The sequence below is a fragment of the Cydia splendana genome, chromosome 6, assembly GCF_910591565.1.
Source record: "Cydia splendana chromosome 6, ilCydSple1.2, whole genome shotgun sequence".
Taxonomy (NCBI): Eukaryota; Metazoa; Arthropoda; class Insecta; order Lepidoptera; family Tortricidae; genus Cydia; species Cydia splendana.
The window spans coordinates 2,350,324-2,375,395 of record NC_085965.1 but is presented as its reverse complement, the minus strand read 5'-3'; the positions used below and the strand labels follow the sequence as shown (position 1 = coordinate 2,375,395).

The following is a 25,072-nucleotide window of genomic DNA, read 5'->3' as shown; positions in this document are numbered from 1 at the left end:
TCTGTCAATACCTACCTTTGATAAGTGACGGAATGGACGTCATAACCGCGGCAGTAATGCGGCGTCGAACGTTACTCGTTTTACAGTACATAAATGGCCCTTTAAATTTTCGATGTAGTTACGTAATGTGCTATAAGCACAGGGCGTCATAATGGAGCACCAGATGTGTAAATGAAATTAAACAAACTGTCCGATAGCCTATCCCTTAATCTTAAACGTTAGTTCTGGTCCATAAGTAAATATAATTTAGGTAGATCCATACATTCTGTTTGTCTCCGTTACGCTAGGTTAATTGCTCGTTCCTCGTCAAGCATAGGGATCGGGTATGATTTAGGACACTTCCAACGCCGCGGCGGTTAATTCCGCATTTAGCGTTCCAATTTCAAATTGTGGTTGCGGCTGCCCTGTTATTGTGACGCCAAAAGGGTATGAAATTGCTACACAGATTAGGAAACTAATGTGACTTTAATTGAGGATAGGTGGGGTTAGTGCAATAACGGGGCATGAAGAACAGAAGGGGCATGTAGAAATTTTTAATGTTCCTTTTGAAGAGAAAAAGAATGGAGCCAGATTCTGATTTTAACAACTGGTTACAGTTTAGTAGTAGTGTTAATCACGAGTACGTTTGATATTATTTTGATACGAACTCGAAGATCACTCGAGCTGACTGGTGCATGCGACATGAATTGAAAGTCTTATTGCGTGTGATGCACAACAATAACCAAGACGATCATCAACTAGAAATAACCAGTTCAAAACTGTCACAATTTTTGAAGTGAAAACTTCTTTAGCGGCGCTGAGCATTTTTTGAGGTTGGGAAAAAATGATAAACTCGATACAGCGTAACGCGTAACGTAACGCTGGTGTCATGTGTCACGGACAATGTTATTCACCAAAGAACTTTAGTCAATAACGTATCATAATCATGTCAATTATTTAAAACTGGACTTTTATATTAAGCAATAAAGCTCAATGCTCTAATGTTGTACGGGCTGAAATACGAGGATCTCACAGTTACATTCTAACTTTATATCACTCAAATATAATTCAATAAAGCTACATCTTGATGAAATCGCTAATAAAAGTGAACTCTAGTACTGGTGAATAAAACTCAAAATATCATGACCAAATATATTTCGATGCGAGGTCTGCAAGGTAACTTTACAATTTCTATTCGAATTTTAAACAATTAACGCTACAAATTTAAGCTCACTGGCCAGCAATTTCGGAACTAAAGTTTTTCAATAGAAAGGAGGATGGGTCAATTATACATAGTGCTGCAGACATTTTGGACTAGACAATCTAGACATTGAGTTTTCACTTCTGTCGGCACTCCCGGAGTGCAACCCGTTGTTTTTTTTTTATTGGAATCGCACTCCTGCTTTTCTGTCACACTTGACTTTTTGTCAAATCCGGACGACTTCAAAAAACTGTCCATCGAGGTTGACAATGACATTTTTGTCAATAAACTCTTTAAGTTTACCTTTTTATAAAATTTACAAATTCTACAAATCTTGAAGAAAATTGTAGCATTAAACATCAATAATTTTGACTTTTACACGGATTGTTTACAATCTTATTTGAATGAAGGTTAGGTAATAATAATGCATAGTTGACGACATAAAATTTGCAACGATTCACAATAAATTTAGTCTAATGTCGACTATTTTGCAATGAAAGAAAATTGCAAAAAATTCAAAGAACCATCACACAAAAAAGTATTTTCTAGACAGAACAAAATTAATCGAAGTCCTGGAAACCGAGCGGGTGTGAGGTCTTGTAGTGGCGCACGGCGGGCTGCGCACGCGGCATGATCGACGCGCGCCGCCCGCCCGGCGTCGGCGCGGGCGCTGCCTCCATGCGCGCTCCGGGCATTATTGAGAAGCGCCTGGAACCACAGAATAAATAATAGGACTACCGTACATGTACATATAAGACACTTCCTACAAACCCGACGTTTGACAGCGGTTCAGGGTCGAATCATGCTATCCCTTTGTAATACATGGCACTATCCCTTTCGGCTATTTAGGGTTGTCAAAATTCAAGTGATTATCTTATCAGTGGTTGTGCACGCAAAAGGAAGTCAAGTGGTGCCAACGTGCCAACCTTAATAATTGCTCGAAGCAATGCTGAGCCGAACGGAGCCAAGTTCGACCGAAGTTAGGAGTGTCTCCCCACTGCTGGAACCATAATAAGAGGGTCACGCTGAAAGTTTTTGGATTATATATTTTGCAAAATTGATCGGACAATGATTAACACGTGCGCGGGTAATTTTCTATGCGAAAGTTTCTGCAGGTTTATGGCGTAAGTATTTGTTGTATAAATGACTAAATATTTTTCACAACGGCAACGGAACTTTATCGCTTATAAATTTGCTTAGAAAAAAAGATAGAGGAGGAGAAAGACTGGCTAAAGTATACAATAATATCTTATAGCAGCGCAAGTTTTTAAAAGAATAGTCAATATTAATTTATTATATTTTCACGAGTTATAACTCTGTCAATTGTTAGAAAGTGATTTATTTATAGAGAAATCCAAACTTGTATTGGTATATATCTTGTTTGAAATGGATTTAAAATACATATTTCCATTTTTTAGCGTGCATTTTTTCATATTTACCTACCCATATACAAATATCCACGTTTGAATTATTAACATCAATCAATCGAATAAATAGAAAATCCAGAAAAATATTTCATGCTGGAATTCCTATGATCGTAAATTCAATATTGAGTTTTGATCGTGGAAACGGTTTGTTTTGCTGTACACAGTAAATTGACATAAAAAGAGTTACAGGTTTTTATTGTGTAAAACACACACTTCAAATAGCGGTATGTTCACTAACATTTTCAGCCCGATTATCATAATTATTTTAGCCTTCCCGCTCAATTCCTTAAGAAAAGGTACGAAGTCACGTGAACGCGTCACCATGACCGATGTCTCGGACAAGGACAGCATCCGCTCGGTGTACCTACCTCTTACAGATGTAAAATGAGATCAATTAAGTGTCAAAAGGGTGTCTACGTGTTGGCTTCGGCTCCGCGCACGCCACGCAATTGTTCCGTGATGGGCAAAAAAATTACATGTAATGATAATGATTTGCTTAAGGTTATTCAACGTGATGATAATGATTTTGACGACCGGTCTGGCCTAGTGGGTAGTGACCCTGCGTGTGAAGCCGATGGTCCTGGGTTCAAATCCCGGCAATATAATCCCAGATATTTGTTCCTGAGTCATGGATGTTTTCTATGTTTTTAAGTATTTGTATATTATGTACATAGGTATATCGTTGTATATCCACCCGAAGGCTTGTGTTGTTGGGTACCCACAATACAAGCCTTCTTCAGCTTACCGTGGGACTTAGTTTTGTGTAAGAATGTCCCTATAATATTTATTATTATTATTTAACGTCCAATGCTGATATAACATTTTGCAGTCCAGTATAAATTTCATAACTTTGTATAAGTTTCATCCCAGTGGAACAAACTCTGCATGCAATAAACTGGATTTTAGAGTTCCTCGTAAATACTTGATTGTGAAGATATTGCTTTTCTTCAATAATTTTGACGGAAAAGGCTTCCAGTAAAACTTTGAAGCCATAACTTTTTCAAACTTACCAATTTATTTTTTATTTCACTACAGAGTTTGTAAAGTATTAAAATAGTTTGTTAAACAGTTTTGTTTTTTAAGAAAAACCCAGCGAGCAAACATACAGAGGTATAGCTAGTTTGTTACTGCACGACACCTTGCACTTTGTGACTATGCGCTGAAACTTGGCACAGTTGATTCTTAGCTGGTCATGAGCAGATACAGACCGGGAGACCTCGAGAGCCACGTCTCATTTAGTGGGGGGGAGGGGGGAAGTTCGACGCCGCCGCGCTTCACTTGGAGCAACATTTCTCTAAAACTGTACCTATTAGGGCATGTGATATATCATTTTCGGTTAAATTAAGGATGAGGAATTTTTTTTTGGAACCAAAACAATGCACTTTCTAACAAAAAAAAAGCATAAAGTAGAAAAGACTAAAAAACGTATTTTTGATTTTTTCATAATTACCAATTTTTTTTTAAGTGTAGCAGGAATCTGAAAACAAAAAATACAGTCGTAAAGCTACACTTATTACGTTTAAGAAAATATATAGTTTATTATACAAAACTCTTGATAAATGGGAGATAAAAAATAATATTAAGCGTGGGCCAGAGTGATCTCAATACAAAATATTATGAATGTGGGAAAGTTACTTATAATTTGTTCTACAATCGTTTATTTTTCTTGTTTTTCGTAAATAACTCGTAAACGGTAGCCCACAGCAAAAAAATATGTTTTACGTAAATAATCTGTCCCAGATTTCTTATAAAATAAGTACTACTGTTTTTCGGTACCATCAATATTAAAAAAAATATTGAAGGGAGAAAATAAATACTTAGGTCCCCTTTTTTAGTCATTCGTAAATAACTCGTAAACGAAGGCCAATAGCAAAAATTTTTAGTACATGAATAATTTACATAAAATTTCCTACAAAACAGGTCATTCGAACTTTTTCGCTAGGATCAATATTAAAAACGATATTAAAGAGAGAAAATAAATTCTAAGGTCCCCTTTTTAAATATTAATCCTAGCGAAAAAGTTTGAATAACCTTTTTTGTAGGAAATTTTATGCTAATTATTCTTGTGTTAAAATATTTTTTGCTATTGGACATCCTTTACGAGTTATTTACGAATGACTAAAAAAGAGGACCATAGTATTTATTTTCTCCCTTCAATATTTTTTTTAATATTGACCTTAGCGAAAAAAAGGAGCACTTATTTTATAAGAAATCTGAAACAGATTATTTACGTAAAAGATATTTTTTTGCTGTGGGCTACCGTTTACGAGTTATTTACGAAAAACAAGAAAAATAAACGATTGTAGAACAAATTATAAGTAACTTTCCCACATTCATAATATTTTGTATTGAGATCACTCTGACCCACGCTTAATATTATTTTTTATCTCCCATTTATCAACAGTTTTGTATATTAAACTATATATTTTCTTAAACGTAATAAGTGTAGCTTTACGACTGTATTTTTTGTTTTCAGATTCCTGCTACACTTTAAAAAAAATTGGTAATTATGAAAAAATCAAAAATACGTTTTTTAGTCTTTTCTACTTTATGCTTTTTTTTTGTTAGAAAGTGCATTGTTTTTGTTCCAAAACTAGATTCCTCATCCTTAATTTATCCGAAAATGATATATTACATTCCCTAATAGGTATAGTTTTAGAGAAATGTTGCTCCAAGTGAAGCGCGGCAGCGTCGAACTTTCCCCCTCCCCCCGCACTAAATGAGAGGTGGCTCTCGACGGCTCCCGGTCTGTATCTGCTCAGGACCAGCTAAGAATCAACTGTGCCAAGTTACAGCGCATAGTCTCAAAGTGCAAGGTCCCCATACAACGGTGTGCAGTAACAAAGCAGCTAGTATAAACAGCAACATTTCTAACTGTACATCGGTGAACTTTATTATTCTTCTTCTTAGTCGTTAGAGTCGCACCAAGAAAAGTCTGCAGCGGATTTGATAGCCCACGCAGTGTAAGTGTTATTTATACGTCATAATTTCATAGAAGTTTGACGTTTAAAATGACACTTGCACTGCGTGGGCTATGAAAATCGCTGCAGACTTTTCACGGTCTGACTCTATACTCTTTGCAGAGTGTCGTGGTCAACTGCTGACATCAGGCACAGATGTTGCTTGCCGCACCATTTCTCGCCATTTTCCGCGGTTGGAGGTCATTCTGGCAAATGCGTTCAGGGGTCTTTCCGTGGCAGATTTAATTTGATCAGTCCATCGCATAAGTGGCCTTTTACGCTGTCTTGTTCCGTTTGCTCTACCCTGCACCACTAGACGCTCTGTGGTCATTGTTTCGTCTCGAGACGTGACCGAAAAAACTGAGTATGCGGGTCTTTACGAGAGTCAAAAGGCGATGTTTGATACGGAGTTCTTTAAGGATGGAGACATAAGTCCGAAAGTCGGTCCAGTCTTATTACAAAAGGCATAAGGTACCGATGTACCGTTAACAGTGTGGGCGATGGTACTTACTTATTAGTTTGCTTCTTAAAAGTCTTTAAACGACTATCTCGTAATTTTAGTTTCAAATTACCCTTCCTCATAATAAGTGGTACTGCATAATTATGTTGCACAGAATTTAATTTTACATTGTTCGTGTAATTTATTACAGTTATAATTTATTTTAGAAGTTTGCAATTTAGAAAATCTTCTTCTTCCTCGCGTTATCCCGGCATTTTTGCCACGGCTCATGGGAGCCTGGGGTCCGCTTGACAACTAATCCCATGATTTGACGTAGGTACTAGTTTTTACGAAAGCGACTGCCATCTGACCTTCCAACCCAGAGGGGAAACTAGGCCTTATTGGGATTAGTCCGGTTCCCTCACGATGTTTTCCTTTACCGAAAAGCGACTGACATATATCAAATGATATTTCGTACATAAGTTCCCAAAAACTCGTTGGTACGAGCCGGGGTTTGAACCCGCGACCTCCAGATTGAAAGTCGCACGCTCTTACCGCTAGGCCACCAGCAAAAAAATCAATTAAAGGCAATTTAGAAAATCATCGCACAATATCTTTGCGCGCCGTTTATACCAACGCTTTTTACGGAAAGCGATACAGAACCCCTAGTGTGAACTTCATTCGATACCGTGACGTGGCGTGCGGGTTTGCGTTAGGTTACATTCCATTTCAGACCGCAGCTGCACTACTAGTACGAACGCGTCGGTGTTATTGTCAATTTCCATAGTAAAATGGCTGGTAGTGCTGCTGTCGTTGGAAATGGACTGTCACGTTAGTCTCATCTTGTACCTATGGGATTTTGAATAGCGCGCGAAGCGCGACGTTTTGGAAACTCAAAATCCCATACAAAATGACGCTTAACGCAAACGCGTACGTCACTTCACGCTATCGAATGAAATGTACACTAGGGATACAGTGATTATTTCGTCAATAATGTATTCATCGTGCGGCCGATAATATGCACGTTGTACCTTATATTGCCGGTATAAATTACAGCTCAAACAGATTCGATAATTTGCGGTGTTTTACTCGGTTGCTGTATTTGCTTTACTTTATAGCTGAGTGGCAGAGATAATCAAGTCATTAGCTTTGTGTATTATTCTCTTCCACAAACAATTAAAAAAACACTTCTACACACAGCAGGAGGTTCGTTTATCTATTTATAATCTACATTAGATAAGGTAATCCTACTAGTGCTCGACATGCTAATGCCCAATAGATGACACCCTGCTGTCGCTGTCACCTCTATTGACAATGACTTAAGTTTCAAGATGACATGTACTGGGACCGCGTCGAGCACCAGTACGTTTAACTTACTTAATGGGCGGAATAAACAACATTATATCAGTCAAGGTGACCTTCGGATGTTAACTACTAATAAAGTAGGTACTACCAAAAAAGTCAAAATAGCAATTAATCTAGAAATTTACCTATATTAAATTTGACGTTCCTTGCAGTAATATCGTGCTGTTACGGCTCGGCCACGACATTGCTCGACTGGGGCCGGCGGCGGCGGCCACCATAGGTTGGAGCGAGACACCTATGGTTGCCGCTGCCGCCGTCGCCATTCGCGTAATGTCGTGGCCGAGCCGTAATACTCCCAACTGCCTTACTGCCGCAAATGTCAAAATTGATGATGCTGTCCGGATTTCTGACGTATGCGGCATTAATGCAGCGGTAGTAATGTCAAGCTGCAATACTGCCACAGTAAAGGTGACAGTCCAGTTCCAATGACAGCAGCTGCTGCTGTAAATGTTACCCAGGGTAGTGCTGCACTACCCTGGGTAACATTCCATTTCAGACCGCAGCTGCACTACTAGTACGAACGCGTCGGTGTTATTGTCAATTTCCATAGTAAAATGAATGGTAGTGCTGCTGTCGTTGGAAATGGACTGTCACCTTAGGGAAGATGACACAATAATTATGTTGAATTTTATAACAAAATCTAGTAAAATAGATAGCAAATGAGCAATTTATCACAATATTGTAGATAGATATTAAAATAATATATGGAAATAATACAAAAATACAGGACCTGAAAGTTTCAAAATTAAAGTTCTTTTTTTAACTTCCAAATAGGAAATAAGTAAGGATACCATTCGATTGATTACATTTTATCCAAAAAAAGATTGCGTTGCTACTATATACCTACAATAACGCAATAATTATTTCACCACAAAAACGCAATTTTCTTGTTTTATCCATACTTTAAGACTCTCAGTGACCTTGACGTCACATTCACTTATCGTTTTGTTAGGAGCGTTTCGCGAGTGAAGTAGGTACGACTTTGACTATCATTTCTGACTTTTGTATTGCTCTAATGCAATGGGTCTCATATAGACATTTGATCCTAATAACAAACCTAACCAATTGATACCATAAATGAGAATTTGTCATCTAGCCTATTACCTGGCGACAGGAACTGTAGACATCCTCCTGAAGAGGTGTTCGGCGGCAGATTTCAAGTCATCATCCTGCATCAGGCTCACCATGTCTTTCTCTCTTTTCGTCAATGGCTCCTCGGAGAGCAAGATTTCTCCTTCAGTCGACACGTTGGCACACTACAAATAATATTAACTATTATTACATTTATCAGAATCAGAAAAATGTTTAATATCGACATTCATATCATATCGTATAACTTGAATTATAATCAGTTACCAAAGATTTAAAAAAATCGAATGTAAAACCGATTCCTATTCATTCCCGGCTCTCAATAACCGAACTGAACTAAAGGAACTAAAAGACCGAACTAGTTCTTTTGACGATTGACCCAGAGCGGAGCGCTCTCTGTAGTGAACGAGCAGGCACAAGTCTATTGCCAATTTTAACAAAAGTATCTAGCTAACACATTTTAAATTAAACTAGTACAATTTGCAGACTAAATACTGTCATTCAGGGATTCAATTAAAAGTAATCAACTCCAGCACAGTAAAGGAGTAATCACGGCTTCAGTCCTGGCCTTAATTATTCTCCCAGTGTACTTAGCCTACTTGCTTTAATAAGGTCACTGCGAAGAAATTCAACTACGAAACTACACTTAGGAGCAATTAAAACGAGTGACTTTGAAAGGTTCCTTTTGTTAAGCTAAGGGCATACTCATTTCAGTACTTTAACGCAAAAAATATAGGGCATGATGGTTATTCCCATCTGTTATCACCAAGTTGTGACGACTATGGATTACTGTTTTTTTTTATTGTTAGGTACCACTGGAAACGACTTGGTGGTAACTAGTAGATATAACCCGACATGATGGTGAATTTAAAACGTCTTTAAAATGGGAGAATGCACTTTTCTTGAAGGAAGAAATAGAAGATAGAAGAAGAGCCTTCCAGTAATGCAGTCGGGCGCCAGGTCTGAACCTACCGCGTTCGACGTTTTGCCTCTCAATCACACTTGTAAATTCGTTCGTAAGTGTGACAGGGAGGCAACACGTCGAACGTGATTCGCGGTATTTCTGTTATTTTGTAGGGCCTGGCATTTTCTCAGAAGACATACTTTCTTCTCTCAGAAGAGAGTATGTATTTGTAGATTTTATAATCATAACTAAAATCTATCATTAGGTACTATTAAGAAACATAATACGTACTGTGTCAAAGAACTCGAAAACATCGCCATATCCAAAGGCTCGAGCCATAGCCTTTCAGTAGCACGGCCCGGGCGTCAGGTCATTTATTTTGTAATACGTATCATCTTTCCAAAAGAAAGTAGTAAGCACTAAGAGTACTTAAGAAGCATAATACGTACTGTGTCAAAGAACTCGGAAACATCGCCATATCCAAAGGCTCGAGCCATAGACGAGCCTTCCAGTAGCGCGGCCCGGGCGTCAGGTCTGTTATTTTGTAGTACGTGGCATCGTGCCAGTAGGAAGGTAGCGTTGAGAAGCCACACGCTCTGGCCTGACGATCGAGCTTCTAAATTAAACAAATTTATTTTAGTAACTAAGCTTTTAGTGGGTTCATTTTCGATAGGAGGAAATACGGCCAGCCTTCGGGCACCTTGCCCGTTGACGGCGATTTAGGCCAATTTTTTTACCTAAAGGTTAAGAGTATTTAGTAAGTTTTGTTATGTTTGTTTTTGTTTATTTCATTTAGTTTTCGATAGGTACCTACTCGTACTATATAATATTTTGTCGCAATTATCTGTCATATATACTTTTACATCTACATAACGTGATTTGTCGGACTGGTATGATACTATGTACCTACACAGTATCAGCTTATCATTAACTGAATGGGTAGGGTTGGTCCTGCTCACTTTTACTGAATGAGTTTGTATAATTATTTGTTTTAGCCAACCACAAACCTGCTTGGCACTTGGTAGAATAATATCTAGCTTTCTGAGCCTTCTTGGTATCAGCGTACAAGCGCGCTAGTTCGTGCAGGATGTAACAACGTTCGGACGCGCGCTCGGCGAGCGCTACGGAGCGCTCGAGGGTGCGCAAGCGATTCCTGCAAAACGTCGAGGTCATTGAGTCATTATTACTATAGAGACACCATACCAAACAATGAAATTGTCACAACTTTTGCACTTTATAGAATAAGGAATCCCTAAATTATATGAACGTGATATATGTATAACTTGCCCTAGTTGCTAAGAGCAGGAAGAAATACCTATAGCAATAGATTGGACCTGGAGATCCGACTCTCCCCCCTCCCTTTTTGAGGGGTAGGCATGGTACGATCTCGTGGCTATCGGGTTTGTCTGACCTTAGGAACAATATTACAAGCGGCATCGCATGAGACAAAAGTGCATACTCACGGCACTCACTTAGCTTAGGTACGAATTCAATAAAAAAAAAATTTGGAAGATTTTATCTCCGTAACTCCTAGATCTACAGAGACAACTCTGGTCTCGTATTGTAGCAAATTTAGTCTACTTTAAAAGCGTTTCAAGAAGGTACTATCAAAAACTAGTCCTTTAGGGTTAGGTATAATCGCCCAAATAAAAATAAAATACCTAAATAAAAATGAAGTAAAACAAATTATCATGAAACATTTTGATAATGTGTGATAACACTACTATATAAATTATAAACTAGGTAAAATAAAGATGATGTTGGCACAATCTTGCTGATATTTGAGTCTCTTTGTGGCACAGATCTAGAACCGCACGAAATGGTCGGCTGTTTGTAAAAGGAAATACCTACCTCCGGCCCGATTCAAACTTTAAGATACGTCAATTAATAGATCTAGAAACGATATGGATTAAATGTGTCAGTGTCAAAAGTCACGTTTTTGTTTGAAGAAACGTCACATTTGACACTAACGTATCTAGATCTATTAACTGACGTATCTTAAAGTTTGAATCGGGCACCTCGTTTCCACTGGCATCGAACGTTGGTTTCGTTTCACGCTAGACCCACTGAGGGCAGGGAATGCGAGGCATGCCTCCAAGTTATAGATGACCACAGATAGACTATGCTCAGCTTCGTAAAGTACTAGGACTACTAGGTACTTACCTCAGAACATTAAATTTTTGTTGATATTTTTAAGTTTCAAAACTAACCCCTTTTCCAAGGCTTAATAATTAATTAGTTAATGTATGATTAATCCTTTTCTTACAATAAGGAAAATCACAGATCAAATGATTAATAGCTTTAGTTGAGCTTTGTATGGCGCTTATGAATAACGCCAAAAAAGTCGTGCACGTTGACGCAACCTAGGTACATGAGCGGTCTTGCATTAAATACTGAATTGGTATGGGAGCGCCAATACGTTAGTAGGTAGTTTGTATGTCATTGTATTTCAAAGACCTGAATAACATCACGTTCAAACCGCTGTTCTTCCTGTAGGTTCTCTTTGAAGTAGTTTTAAACGTTATGGCTCCTCTACACGATGGGCCAACGCCGGCCACTCCAAGGGACGCATTTATGCGTTAGAGGGAGAAAGTGATATTGCTATCTCATTCTACCGCATTTCTGCGTTCCTTGGAGTGGCCGGCGTTGGCCCATCGTGTAGAGGAGCCATTATATGCCATTTAAAGTAGTTGAGCTATTTCCAAGAAAATCGATCCAAAGAAAACATACAAGTTATTGTGATGAAATTCTAGGTCTTCGGCCTGCAAGCAATGGACTAGACGCGACATCCAGTTTGAAATTAACATCTCTGTCTGCGCATGATAAGGATTGACTGGACCGAATTACCTATTAAAGTCTGTCAAACAACTTTGTCAGTAAAAAAAGGCGCGAAATTTAAATTTTCTATGGGACGATCACCATTCGCGTCTACATTTTTTAAAATTGCCGCTTTTTTCTCCTGACTGAAATGGCTTGAAATACTATAATAACTTTTTTTGCATGGTTTTCCCGACATATTTTTCTGTTCCATTTTGAGCCCTCGGGTTTAGACCACCATACGAACGGTTAAAGATCCATGCTCCATTTAATAGTGATCTGTGACCAGTGCTTTGCAGGCTTCCATTGCGATGGGGAACCACGCCAGTTAATCGTATACAGGGAGGATTAAACAGGCTTAATCGGTTTAAAGGAACACTCCCGTGTATCTAATTATCATAGTAGTGTAGTATATCTAATTATGTAATCTGGTTAGTTGATTGAACTATCGTTTTGTTGAATGTTGGTTGTCGCATAAAACATGAACTTGTCTGGGATGCTAGCTGCGTAGATGCCCTGGCGCCGTCCCGTCCCATGGTCATCATCAAAAGAGACACAAGAAGAGAGAGAAAGAGAGAGAGAGAGAGACTGACTTGACATCAGTATGAGGCGCCATAGGCCTAGCCCGCCACAGCGAATCCCTGCTCGGTTCCCTCGACAATGCGATGCCAAGCATGAAGAATGCTTTCTTTTCGCGGTCCGCCTCGCTCATGCTCTCTGCAACTCGTTTCTGAAATAAATTTATCGTTTAACACCTGGAAATTTCAACAGACAATGCTCACTTATAAATACGTTAAATTTTGAAGCCACATGCACGCTTTATTGAAACATATTATCTAGTATAAAATAAACTGCTAGGCAGAGTGATGGCAGGTGGACCAAAATGTTGACGGATTGGTGGCCGCTCTCGGATGAAAGAAGCGTCTGTTGGCTCGTTGGGTGGATGACATTGGAAAATCGCGGGGCACTTTTGGATGAGACTCGCTCAGGACCAGGATAAGTGGCGTACACGAAGAGAGGCCTATGCTCAGCATTGGGCGACTGAAGCCTAAAATGATGATGATAAAATAAACGTTAACAATTACCTGGTCTAGGAAAGCCAAAGCAACAGTCTTGTACAACTCCTGCAGGAACTTTTCTTTGTCTGGCAGCAGGTGGGCAGGCTTGCGTGCTATTTGCTGCATGGCGAACTCGGCCAACTCCAAACATCTGGACAATAAAATCCATACTAATAATTATATTTATATTATAAAGGCGAAAGTGTGTCTGTCTGTCTGTTACCTCTTCACGCTTAAGCCGCTGAACCGATGTAGTTGAAATTTGGTATAGAGATAGTTTGAGTCCCGGGGAAGGACATAGGATAGTTTTTATGTCGGAAATCATCCCTGAAGAGAGTGCAAAGGGGGGTGGAATTGAAAGAGTTAATGCATTGCCTAATAATTATTAGCATTATCCAAGCGCTATACCTACTTTAGCTGCTGCTGTCACTAATTCCACGCAGACAAAGTCGCGGGCAAAAGCTAGTAAATAAATATTTGGACAATCTCACATAGATCTACCTAGTCTCAAACTAAGCAAAGCTTGTACTGTTTGTACTAGGCAACATAGAAAACATCCGTAACGCAGTAACAAATATTTGTGATAAGCTGATAAGCACACAAATAAATGCCTTTCCCAAGTTTCGAATCCGGGACCTCGAGATTAGAGAGAGACAATAGTACTTGTTAGTTAGTATCATGTATCATACTGTTCCTGCATAGCCACAGCAGCTGACAGAAGCCGTGTCGCATCGCATCTGTCACGTTCTGACGGCGCGCCTTCTCCCGCTGTTCTTTTCTGGCTTGACGGAGACGCACGCGAGCAGCGCTCTCAGCAGGCAACATCGTGTACATGGGTCACTTAATATATTTATTTAGTTAATTTTTGACAGTAAGTACTTGATAGTATCATGCTCTTCCTGCATAGCCACAGCCGCTGACAGAAGCCGTGTCGCATCCGTCACGTTCTGACGGCGCGCCTTCTCCTGCTGTTCTTTTCTGGCTTGTCGGAGTCGCGCCCGTGCTGCGCTCTCGGCGGGAGACGTAGCGTACATGGGTCGACGTTCCCGTAGAACAGCCTGTGAAGTTAGCACGGTTTAAACTTGGAGGGCCTGGGAGCCTAGCCAAGGTGATCAAAACTTTAATTTTAATAATAGAGGGTAACATGGCTTTTATAAAATTTGCGTTAATCGTTGTTACCTAGGATTGCCATGTTTGCTAGGCCCCCTGGTGGGGTCAAATTGTTTTGTTAAATAGATAAAGGACTACCAAGATGCGTTAAGTACAAAATGGATTTTATACATTTAATACAACGTCAGTGGCAAATAAGCAAGCATACAGCCTGAATGATATTGATAAGTGCCTGCAGTAGACTATGCACGCCTGGAACTCCAGGATGTCACATGTGTGTTTGCTAAGCTGAAGAAAATGGTACTGTATGGTTCCACCTAGGTATACATTATTAGTTTGCATTTTCGGAATTACCCGACAATCTGAAGTATATCGGATTACTCAAATACAACTTACAATTTACACAACTTTACGCATGTCAGCCTTCATTTGTTTATGCTAGTAATGAATATTTAATGTTGTTACTGCACACTGTTGTCCTTATTCAGGAAATTTTACGAGACATACAAAATGCAACACATAAATAAGAGCACCGGCTGCGTACAAATAAAGCCAGGGCCTGAATTCTTCTTGTCTTAATCTAATCCAAATAAATACAGGGTGCCTCATGAGACGTGAGCAGGACTAATCCTGCACACTCAGTAAATGATAATCGATCACCGTCGTATTTAGGTGAAACAACCACACTTTTTCGTATTTTTTAACTTTTTGTTGAGGGCAAATTTAATTCTCTACACTTCTGTAGAGTGACCATGATCCCTACAAGACCTAATTAATAAACATAAAACGTCTTTAACCGTAATGATAGCATTTTGATTACGAATAAAATAAACTGTCAAACTTGAGTGAGATACGAGTTTTCAAAAGTAACCTGATCGTCATGACAGTGATGACATTCAATTTAAAAAAGAATATCGGTACCTAGTTTAGTATTCTAATTTTAGGGTGACCATGCATGTTGTAAATAAATTATTAACTTTATTTTTCAACACGACTACAAAATTAACGTTAACCTCACTAATACTGATAAGAAGCAGTTGCTTATAATTTCCGAAATGCGCAGTGTTAGTCCTGCTCACGTCTCCTGAATCACCCTGTATTCATGCATTCAAACAGGATCGAATTTGTCTCGCTAATCTGACTGACCTTCAACCTTGTACTCCCAAAGTCAAGTTTTTCAATTTGTACAAATTAAACACGAATTGTGTAGTAAATCCTCATATAATAAAAATGCCAAAACATGGCACTAGGGCTGACTAAGGCTAAGATGGACGGCTCTTTATAATTTATCGCCATGCCTGTCACGTTATAACAAATATAAGTGCTTAAGTGACGCATGGCATGACAGGTGATAAAAATGCGACCATGATACCGCTTCAGAGAGCATGACGTTAGAAAACGCCATCGAAAAATTAGTGAATGTATGGAATGATGACGTGACTTTTTGTCACATCATCTGTCATCCAGATACAACTTTACATTCAGATTTGAATACAACTTTAATACTTTACATTGAATTTTGTAAAACGAATCAATATAATTCCAATCCAGCACCCATACGTCTCATTTTTATTCGAGAACAGACCTCCAAATAAAGCCAGTATTAAGTAAACTCGGCCAGCAGAAACGGATGTCTTTCCGTGCCAAAATGTTTTTGATTTTGCATCTATTCTATTGAGATAGCTTGGCTCCGTGCCTTCTGATTTAAGTCTCTGCAGATTTACCCCATTTACATACAAACTTAACATAATCATTTTGTTATTGCCGCCAGCGTTTTCCGGATTTTATTCGAGATTTATTTTTCCTTTAAAATTTTTATGATAAAGATCTGAGTTAGACCAAGAAAAGTCTGCAACGATTTTGATAGCATATGCAGTGCAAGTGTTATTTATACGGTTTATACGTCATAATTTCACAAAAATTTAACGTTTAAAATAACACTTGCACTGCGTGTGCTATCAAAATCGCTGCAGACTTTTCTTGGTCTAACTACCTGTATAGTGTACTAGTATTAAACATTCAGGAATTTCCTATTAAGTATGGAAAAGTTGTAAAATTATGTAAGATGTTCTTGTCAAAAGAACGTATTAAAATCCACTAGGAGCAGGTTCCTATAGTTTTAACTCAAACTAGCTCTAGGATTCTTCGCCAGCTAGGCTAATGAGGCATCAAGCCGTTGCATGCCGTTAGCGGTTCGCCTAGCTCGATAAATTGATGCTATCTGCAAAGCCAGAGTGCGATTGGATCCAATTAGGATTAGGAAACTTTATTCCTAAAGGTAGATAGATAGTTGGTGAGCTCTATAGTGGATTGTTATATTAAGGCAAACTGTTTACTAACGAAATAACTTTGTATCAAAGGACATTAATATCAACATTAAAATCGTTATTATAAAAAAAAATCCACGAAAATAAAAGATGTTTGTCGTTATAAATGGACATAACCAAGGCTTGTGATTTGGTACATTATGTATATCGTTGCTCTTGGATAAAATGGAATTGAATGGTATACATTGTTTAGCTCTAATCATATTAAAATATTATTTAAGCGAACAAAAACATGTGTTGCTCCGGGTGGTGACCTACCTGTTATTTATGGATTATCTCAAGGAAGTACTTTGGGTCCTACCTTATTCCTCCTTTTTTTTAAATTATCTCTACAATTTGGACATATTAAGATTAAGTTAGCAAAGTAGTAAATTGAAGTCTCCTTGATGCTCAACTACCCAAATGACAGTTTGAAGAAAATGGGAAAATACGTACAAAATTTATGTGTCTTTTCTCCATATCTAAGAGCGCACAATTTTTTCATTGAATTACTGTACTAATTGACTAATAAAACTTGTAAGTGCGGGTAAGTTTGGCACACTGGTAACTGTGGCTGTCATTTAGGTACATTTAGGCACATTTACAACTTACGTTTAGTGGAAAATGTATGAACTCGCAAAAAATACACTTATTTTGCAGCCGCACTTATCCGTATTGACCTTACCTGTCTGTTTTCTACGTCCATGAGCGCATTAGTAGCTAACTCCTGTAGTTTCACGGATCCCTTCTTGTTAGCTGACACCAGTCGCTCATCCTTACACAAACTTGTAAGAAAGTATTTATCGTGGGCCATCCTTTCTAAATACTTCGATGCCATCAGACGTGTCATTTGATTTTTTTTCTGCTGTTCAATACGTGACATGTCTTGGACCTAAAATATTACTTTATATAAGTACCGTTCAAATCATTATTAAGGATGACTCACGCTAGACCGGGCTGAGCCCGGGCCGAAGCGTCCAACACGTCAATATGACGGCTGATCGGTGGTCACGTGGTGTTTTCAATAGAAAACGAAGCGCCCGGTCTAGCGTGAGCGTCTAGCCATCCTTTAGCCAGTAAAGTCCTATTGAGACGTTCACAACAATTGGATTCCTAATATCTCTAATTAAAATCTGCGCCCCTAGAACCCTCAAAATTACTAGCATGACCTCTTTCAATAAAAAGTGCTTTGCCGCCATGATAAAATGCCTAGTGAAGTCAATATTTATACGGATTATGTATATAATTTTTTAAAGATAATGTACTACTTATAATAGGTAGCTATTATTATTTTCAACATTACCTTATGTGCTGCCTGATTTGACATTCGACTCTGATGTTTAATGACAATAGGCGTGAATTCGTCATTGGTCATCTCCTCAAACGCCTCCGAACGTAGTAGATTAACCGACTGCAGCACCTTTCCTGCACTTTCTCCGGTGCATACTCTGATCTAGAAGAATAGTTTTTATTTTATATTAGCCTGTTGTAGTGTCCCACTGCTGGGCAAAGGCCTCTCCCCCTGATTTCCACAATTCCCTTTGTAGTGCCTTCTCCGGCCAGCCACTGATGAAGGCGTCTAAGTCGTCCCGCCATCTCCGTCTGGGCCTGCCACGTCCGCGCTTCTTTTGCGGCATCCACTTGGTGGCTATACTAGCCCACCTATCCGGATGCATGCATGCATCCGTGACCCGCCCAGTCCCACTTCAGCCTGGCGGTCTTCTCCCCCACGTCAGCTATGCGTGTTTTGGAGCGCAATGTGATAGAAGAAGAATATAAAAGGAAAATAGAACTATTCAGTTATGTTATGTTGGGCTGATTCCAAGTCTTTTCGTGACCACAGCTGGTGCAACTCAGCTGAAACGCCGTTATTTTAGGTAAAACAATGAAATTATATCGCGGTAGATACGTTCGTGTAATTAAATATGTGATTCCAAGTATCCGTACAAGAGTGCCTTCGAACGAGCCTGCTAAAGTTGAGTGCTGATTCTCAGATTAAGCCGATATAGCGCCGAGTTATTTCAAGTTGCTGGTAAAGTGGAGTAGCTATCAAGATGGCTCACTTTTGTATAACAGATAATTATTATTGCTATTCGCGGCTACTAATAAACCTACTTATGCAAAAATGCAATTAGTCAAAATGACTATATATTTTTTATGTACAATGTAATTTTATTACGAGGTTAGACGAAATCTGGTGTTCATCATCATTCGCTTGCCCGTTTGGGGTCGGCGGCTTGTCTTTTTTTTCCATACCTCTCTCTCGCCCGACATCTCATCTCATCATAACGAAATCGGCTTGATACTAATACAAAACAATTCCGAAGAAACAAAAAAAATGCTTGTGCTGGACTGTGGGTGGACTAGGTCGATTTGTGTAAGTTTGACCCATAACATTTATTTATTGTAATGCACCTCAAAATATCCATTTCAACGAAAGTTGCAGTGATTTTACTTGTATTACAAGTCCATTCGAAAATGTTTCCAAGGTGAAAATATTTTTTTAATGCCAAGCGTGAACTCCGCAACTCCCCCGGGCCTTGCCCGCGAGTTCCCGTTTGTTGTCGTTCTAACTTTATTACAGGTTGCACAAACTCTCTGATTGCCAGCCTATGTTGCGCTGTTATATTTATTGATGACGTAGAATATCTTGTTAACATTGAAATAGAGAAATAAACTGCCTTAAAACAGGTACGGTTTTGAAAAAATACCTATTGATCTTTTTTCATCAATACATATAGGTAGCTTTTATAAAAAACTGTTCAAGATATGTTCAAGTAACGCCAATTTGATGGCCGTTGTCAACTCTTTAGAAGATAAATGCAGTTCTCTCCCTAAAAGTGTTTGGTACATACTCCTCGGCGTTCTAGGGGGTCTAGCCATGATGTCAATCGTACATCGACAAACGCCAAAAAAAGTCACGTGACTGTTTTCATACATTATTTAAGTTTTGCTTGACGTTTTCTATTAACGATTGTCAGACCCCTGGCACACTCTCCAAAGTCTGACGGCAGTCTCATACATCTGAACCCTGATGATGATGATGATGATGATGATGATAGTGCCATTACATCGCTACATACAGTCTCTTCAGCGTTCTTGGGCTTCTTGGCACACTCTCCAAAGTTTGGCGGCAACTTTCTCAGCATTTGCCCGCAGTGTGACAAGACAAGTCAGCGCTCAATGGTGTCTCATACTTACGCCGTTCAAGCCCTGATAGTGCCAATACATCGGTACATACGGTCTCCTCTGCGTTTCTGGCACACTCCGCGAAGTTTGGCGGCAGTTTCCTCATCAACTGCCCGCGGTGTGACAAGACCAGGGAACGCTCAAAGGCACATGTTTCATACGCCGTTTGAGCTCTGATATGTAACGCTGATACATTTTGCGGTTCTATTTCTGAAATAATGATAAAAGGAAAATAAAGATTTGTTTCCCAAGTTTTATGATGACAGCACTATCTCTCTCGCTATATCGTAATCTTGCTTCTCCCTTACAATGTTTGTATGGTTTTGGTCAAACTTTGCAAGTATAAAACTCGGGACCTAAGTTAAAGTATAAAGACAAGTACCGGTGGCTCGAATGGCGTCCGCTAAAGCACCGTTGTAATACGTCGCCTTCGCTCTCGCCACGCTGCGGCCGAGCAGTGAATGGACGTCATCTTTCTGTAACATTTACACCACATTATTCTTTTAGAGAGACCCCACACTAGCGTTTTTTGAGCGTCGGCGTCTAGTCAGCGCTATGAAAAACCGGGCAAGTGCGAGTCGGACTCGCGCACGAAGGGTTCCGTACCATAATGCAAAAAACGGCAAAAAAAACGGTCACCCATCCAAGTACTGACCCCGCCCGACGTTGCTTAACTTCGGTCAAAAATCACGTTTGTTGTATGGGAGCCCCACTTAAATCTTTATTTTATTCTGTTTTTAGTATTTGTTGTTATAGCGGCAACAGAAATACATCATCTGTGAAAATTTCAACTATCACGGTTCGTGAGATACAGCCTAGTGACAGACGGACGGACGGACGGACGGACGGATGGACGGACGGACAGCGGAGTCTTAGTAATAGGGTCCCGTTTTACCCTTTGGGTACGGAACCCTAAAAATGGCGTCGCTGCGCAGTTGCGCCAACGTTGCGTCGAGCAGCTGTCATAAAGTTCACTAGACGCCGACGCTCGGAAGACGCCAGTGTGTGATGGCCCTTATACCACGTATTTACATCTACTTGCCGTATAGGTCCCACTAAATACGCGTGATCATCACGATACCTTGCAACTAGCAAAGTGCAATAATTAAGTAATTTAAAGCCAAATTACGCATTAATTAACCGCTTTGTTATAACCATGTACTTACTAGGAAGCGTATCGCCCCCAAGCTATGAGTACGTAATATGTGTGTAAAATAGTAAAATATCATTATGCGTAAAACTAAAATTACAGCCGAAAATATAATACACCAATGCATTTGTTTTAAAACAAAAAACTTCACGGATTAATGTTAAAGCTTTTCAGCAAAACCAACAATGCGTTTGAAATTCTGAATATAACAGCTACAGGAATTATTTACATTTAAACTTGCATCTCAAATAACTGGCTGCTAGTTCTAGTTGGTCATTTGACTGAAATACCCGTCACTTTGGCAATAAAAGTAGTAACAACCGTCGGAAATCTCATTCAAATGTTAACTTTATCCCCATGCAACAAAGTCTAAATTCAAACTGGTTTTCCAATGCCTGTTACAACTGTTACGCCTGTTAGGTTGATAATTTAAACATGTAACGGAGCTACTTTAATTAGTAAATAGTTCGCTCCTGTCATTAATGTGCTTATTACTAGTACAGTCAGAAGTAGATGTTGTTAAGCGGGCGAGGTGTTCAAAATGATCTTGACGCGACTTGTTAAGAGCCCATCAACGTGCACACTAGCGCCACTGCTAAATAATCGTGATTATTTAAATTTAACGAAATATATTTAGAAAAGGGGACCGCTACGTACTGTATTTTGTATTTAAGTACCTTTTGAATACATCAAACTAGTTTGTATGTTGTTGGATTCGTCGATCTATGAACTCAAAACAAAAACGGCCGTTTTAACTTTGGACGCATAGATTGACGAATACAGCAACATAAAAACTAGTTTGATGTATTCAAAGGGTACTTAAATACAAAATACAGTACGTAGCGACCCCCTTTTCTAAATATATATCGTTAAATTTAAATAATCACGATTATTTAGCACTGGCGCTAGTGTGCACGTTGATGGGCTTTTAAGAGAATAAGAGCGTGACAAGGTTAATTTTTAACACCTCGCCCGAGCATCTTCTGCTGCCGACTGTACATCTAGAATAATCTAGATGGACTTGTGCCAGGCACTTACGAAAGGGGGCCGAAGTCCATTGGTCCATTGATTTCCCAGGCGGGGTTAGCCGGGCTGCGTTTTCCGTTTCACGACAAATAAATAGTGTCTCGAATTGCCAAAAGAATATTAAATGTTTATTTTCGCATTAAACTCAACTGGAAATTTCGATTGTAAAAGTAGATTTTTTTTTTGTATATCGGTAACGGTGTCCTGATATTACGGGGACGGAAAACTGCTGTTAGGGTGCTAACTAGGGTGGTAGCAGCCGTTAACCGGCCCTTTTCATAAGTGCGTGGCAACCATACCTATAGAATAGAATAGAATAGGTTTTTATTCGTAAACACACAGACAATAGACATACATAGAAAAAACAGTGAAAAATAAAGTGTCACGAAATGGTCCCATCTCAGCATGTTGCTGGCGACTTCCAGCGCTGATCTTCCGATTAGACCATCAAGTGAGAAATAATCACGGAAGGTAACAGACAAAAAATAAAATAAAGAAACATAAAGGAAAGAAACATAAAATAAAATAAACCGAAAAAATAGATTACACACATTTTACACAGCTAATACAAAAAAAACCGGGCAAGTGCGAGTCGGACTCGCGCACGAAGGGTTCCGTACCATAATGAAAAAAAAAACGGAAAAAAAATGCAAAAAAAAACGGTCACCCATCCAAGTACTGACCACGCCCGACGTTGCTTAACTTTGGTCAAAAATCACGTTTGTTGTATGGAAGCCCCATTTAAATCTTTATTTTATTCTGTTTTTAGTATTTGTTGTTATCGCGGCAACAGAAATACATCATCTGTGAAAATTTCAACGGTTCGTGAGATACAGCCTGGTGACAGACAGACGGACGGACGGACGGACGGACAACGAAGTCTTAGTAATAGGGTCCCGTTTTACCTTTTGGGTACGGAACCCTAAAAAGAGATACAACATGAAGACATAAGTAAAATACATGACAATATATACCTATTATAGATGTAAATGTATGTAATATACACATGTACAAACAGCAACACTCCTAACTGTACATCGGTGGACCTCATTACAAAAGGCATAAAGTCTACCGATGTACAGTTAACAGTGCGGGCGATGGTAGACGCCTACCCCCTTATTCATAAAACTTTACGGGCCTGGTTTAGTTAAATTATGTTTTATCCCTTTCTTACAAATACATAAGTCAAAATGTCAGATAAAGACAAACGATTATAAACTAATTGAGGTTTGTAGCGCGTTTATGAATAAGTAAGGGTGTTAATATTTACTATATTAGAGTTAAACAAAGCTAAGTTAGCAGCGATTTTGATAGGACAGACTATGCACGTGTTATTTTAAACGTCAAACTTCTATGAAAGTCTGACGTTTAAATAACACTTGCACAGACTATGCTACCAAAATCGCTGCCATCTTAGCTTGGTCTGAGTCTACTTACATTCCACCGGAGTGCTTCATTGTATGCTTGTATCGCTTTGTCGAACAACTCCAGACGCTGCAAATAATGTCTGCGAACGGTACGTGTTAATTAGAGTTAAACACAGAATAAATAATAGTACTAGGTACAGAAGACTCACTCTCTAACAAAACGCGTCTGTTACGATCAGGTCAGGACAGATATGGCCGCTAGGTGGTGACAGCGCCACGCGCTGCTTATGGCTAGCCACCAAAATTGGTGTGGAACGGATGTACTTGTTGCAAAGCTACGAAATCGCGGAGTAAGCCACGCCTGGTTTAACCTCTCTGTGATGACAAGGATCCTGACGGAATTACCTATTACTCATGATTTTGCATCATATTTTTGGAGATAAATATCATTTTTAGGGTTCCGTACCCAAAGGGTAAAACGGGACCCTATTACTAAGACTTCGCTGTCCGTCCCTCCGTCCGTCCGTCCATCCGTCCGTCCGTCCGTCCGTCTGTCACCAGGCTGTATCTCACGAACCGTGATAGCTAGACAGTTGAAATTTTCACAGATGATGTATTTCTGTATTTTCTGTTGCCGCTATAACAACAAATACTAAAAACAGAATAAAATAAAGATTTAAATGGGGCTCCCATACAACAAACGTGATTTTTGAACAAAGTTAAGCAACGTCGGGCGTGGTCAGTAGTTGGATGGGTGACCGTTTTTTTTTTTTTAAATTTTTCTTTATGGTACGGAACCCTTCGTGCGCGAGTCCGACTCGCACTTGCCCGGTTTTTTATTCACGTTATTGAATATGTAAGTATAAATAAATACTATAGGACAATTTTACACACATCGACCTAGTCCCACACCATAGTAAGCTCAATAAGGCTTGTGTTGTGGGTACTAGACGACGATATATATAATATATACATATACACAAATACTTATATAGACATAGAAAACATCCATAACTCAGGAACAAATATTTGTGCACAACACACAAATAAATGCCCTTACCAGGATTCGAAACCGGGACCTCCTGCTTCGTAGGCAGGGTCACTACCGACTAGGCTAGGACGCCGTTTAGGAGTAGGTATGTCAGTGTCAAGCTCGTGGTAAGGCTACAGGTAGTAGAAGTTTTATATGTATAGCTTCTACTCTAATTTCTTTGTATTCGAATTTATAGCAACAAAAACTAGAACCAGACATAGATACAAGTTACATGTATATTCATGCCAAATTTCATGTTATTTCAGAATGGCGTTTTATAATAGTCATAGTCATAGTCATTTATTTATAATATTAATATGGGCGTAACTTCAATTGTATGGCGGCGGCTAAGTTCGTGTGGTTAAAGGATGACACGCTAGACCGGGCCGGGGCCGGGCCGGAGCTTCCGGCGCTTCGTTTTCTATGGAAAGCACTACGTGATCACCGATCAGCCGTCATAAAAAACGACCTGTCGGTCGCCCCGGCCTGGGCCCGGCCCTGTCTAGCGTGAGTTATCGTTAATGTGTACGTACCCTCTTGTTCGGTAAACTGTAACCGCGTTACATATTGGTCTCTCCTCCAACTCTAATTTCTTGCGAACCATTTTCATCGTGACGATTCGTTCGTTTTTTTCTATGCAGTGATTGATTAG

At 39.3% G+C, this 25,072-nt stretch overlaps 1 protein-coding gene across 2 annotated transcripts; it reads right to left on the bottom strand.

Annotated features, from left to right (window-relative positions):
- Positions 1-1,320: 1,320 nt before the first annotated feature.
- Positions 1,321-25,072, bottom strand: LOC134791264 (outer dynein arm-docking complex subunit 4-like). 2 transcript variants are annotated; one of them, XM_063762248.1, is made up of 13 exons: positions 24,954-25,072; positions 23,458-23,527; positions 20,227-20,320; positions 19,897-20,054; positions 17,959-18,108; positions 17,341-17,547; positions 14,119-14,297; positions 13,267-13,390; positions 12,775-12,911; positions 10,372-10,517; positions 9,814-9,977; positions 8,476-8,627; positions 1,321-1,888 (listed from the first exon to the last, which is right to left on the bottom strand). In XM_063762248.1, exons 1-13 carry the CDS (start codon positions 25,028-25,030, stop codon positions 1,741-1,743), a joined length of 1,806 nt encoding a protein of 601 aa, XP_063618318.1. In that variant the 5' UTR covers positions 25,031-25,072; the 3' UTR covers positions 1,321-1,740. The 2 variants fall into 2 exon arrangements, with proteins under 2 accessions (XP_063618318.1, XP_063618317.1); XM_063762247.1 differs by having other exon boundaries at positions 1,359-1,888; positions 9,814-9,980.

What these genes read in the sequence shown, in the direction of transcription:
- LOC134791264 (XM_063762247.1), bottom strand. Translation starts at nt 25,030, where the DNA reads ATGAAAATGGTTCGCAAGAAATTAGAGTTGGAGGAGAGACCAATATGT. An exon ending in ACAGTTTACCGAACAAGAGG is followed by an intron (nt 23,528 to 24,953) that starts GTACGTACACAT and finishes TACCGTTCGCAG; the next exon opens with ACATTATTTGCAGCGTCTGG. An exon ending in CCAGAAACGCAGAGGAGACC is followed by an intron (nt 18,109 to 19,896) that starts GTATGTACCGAT and finishes CTATTCTTCTAG; the next exon opens with ATCAGAGTATGCACCGGAGA.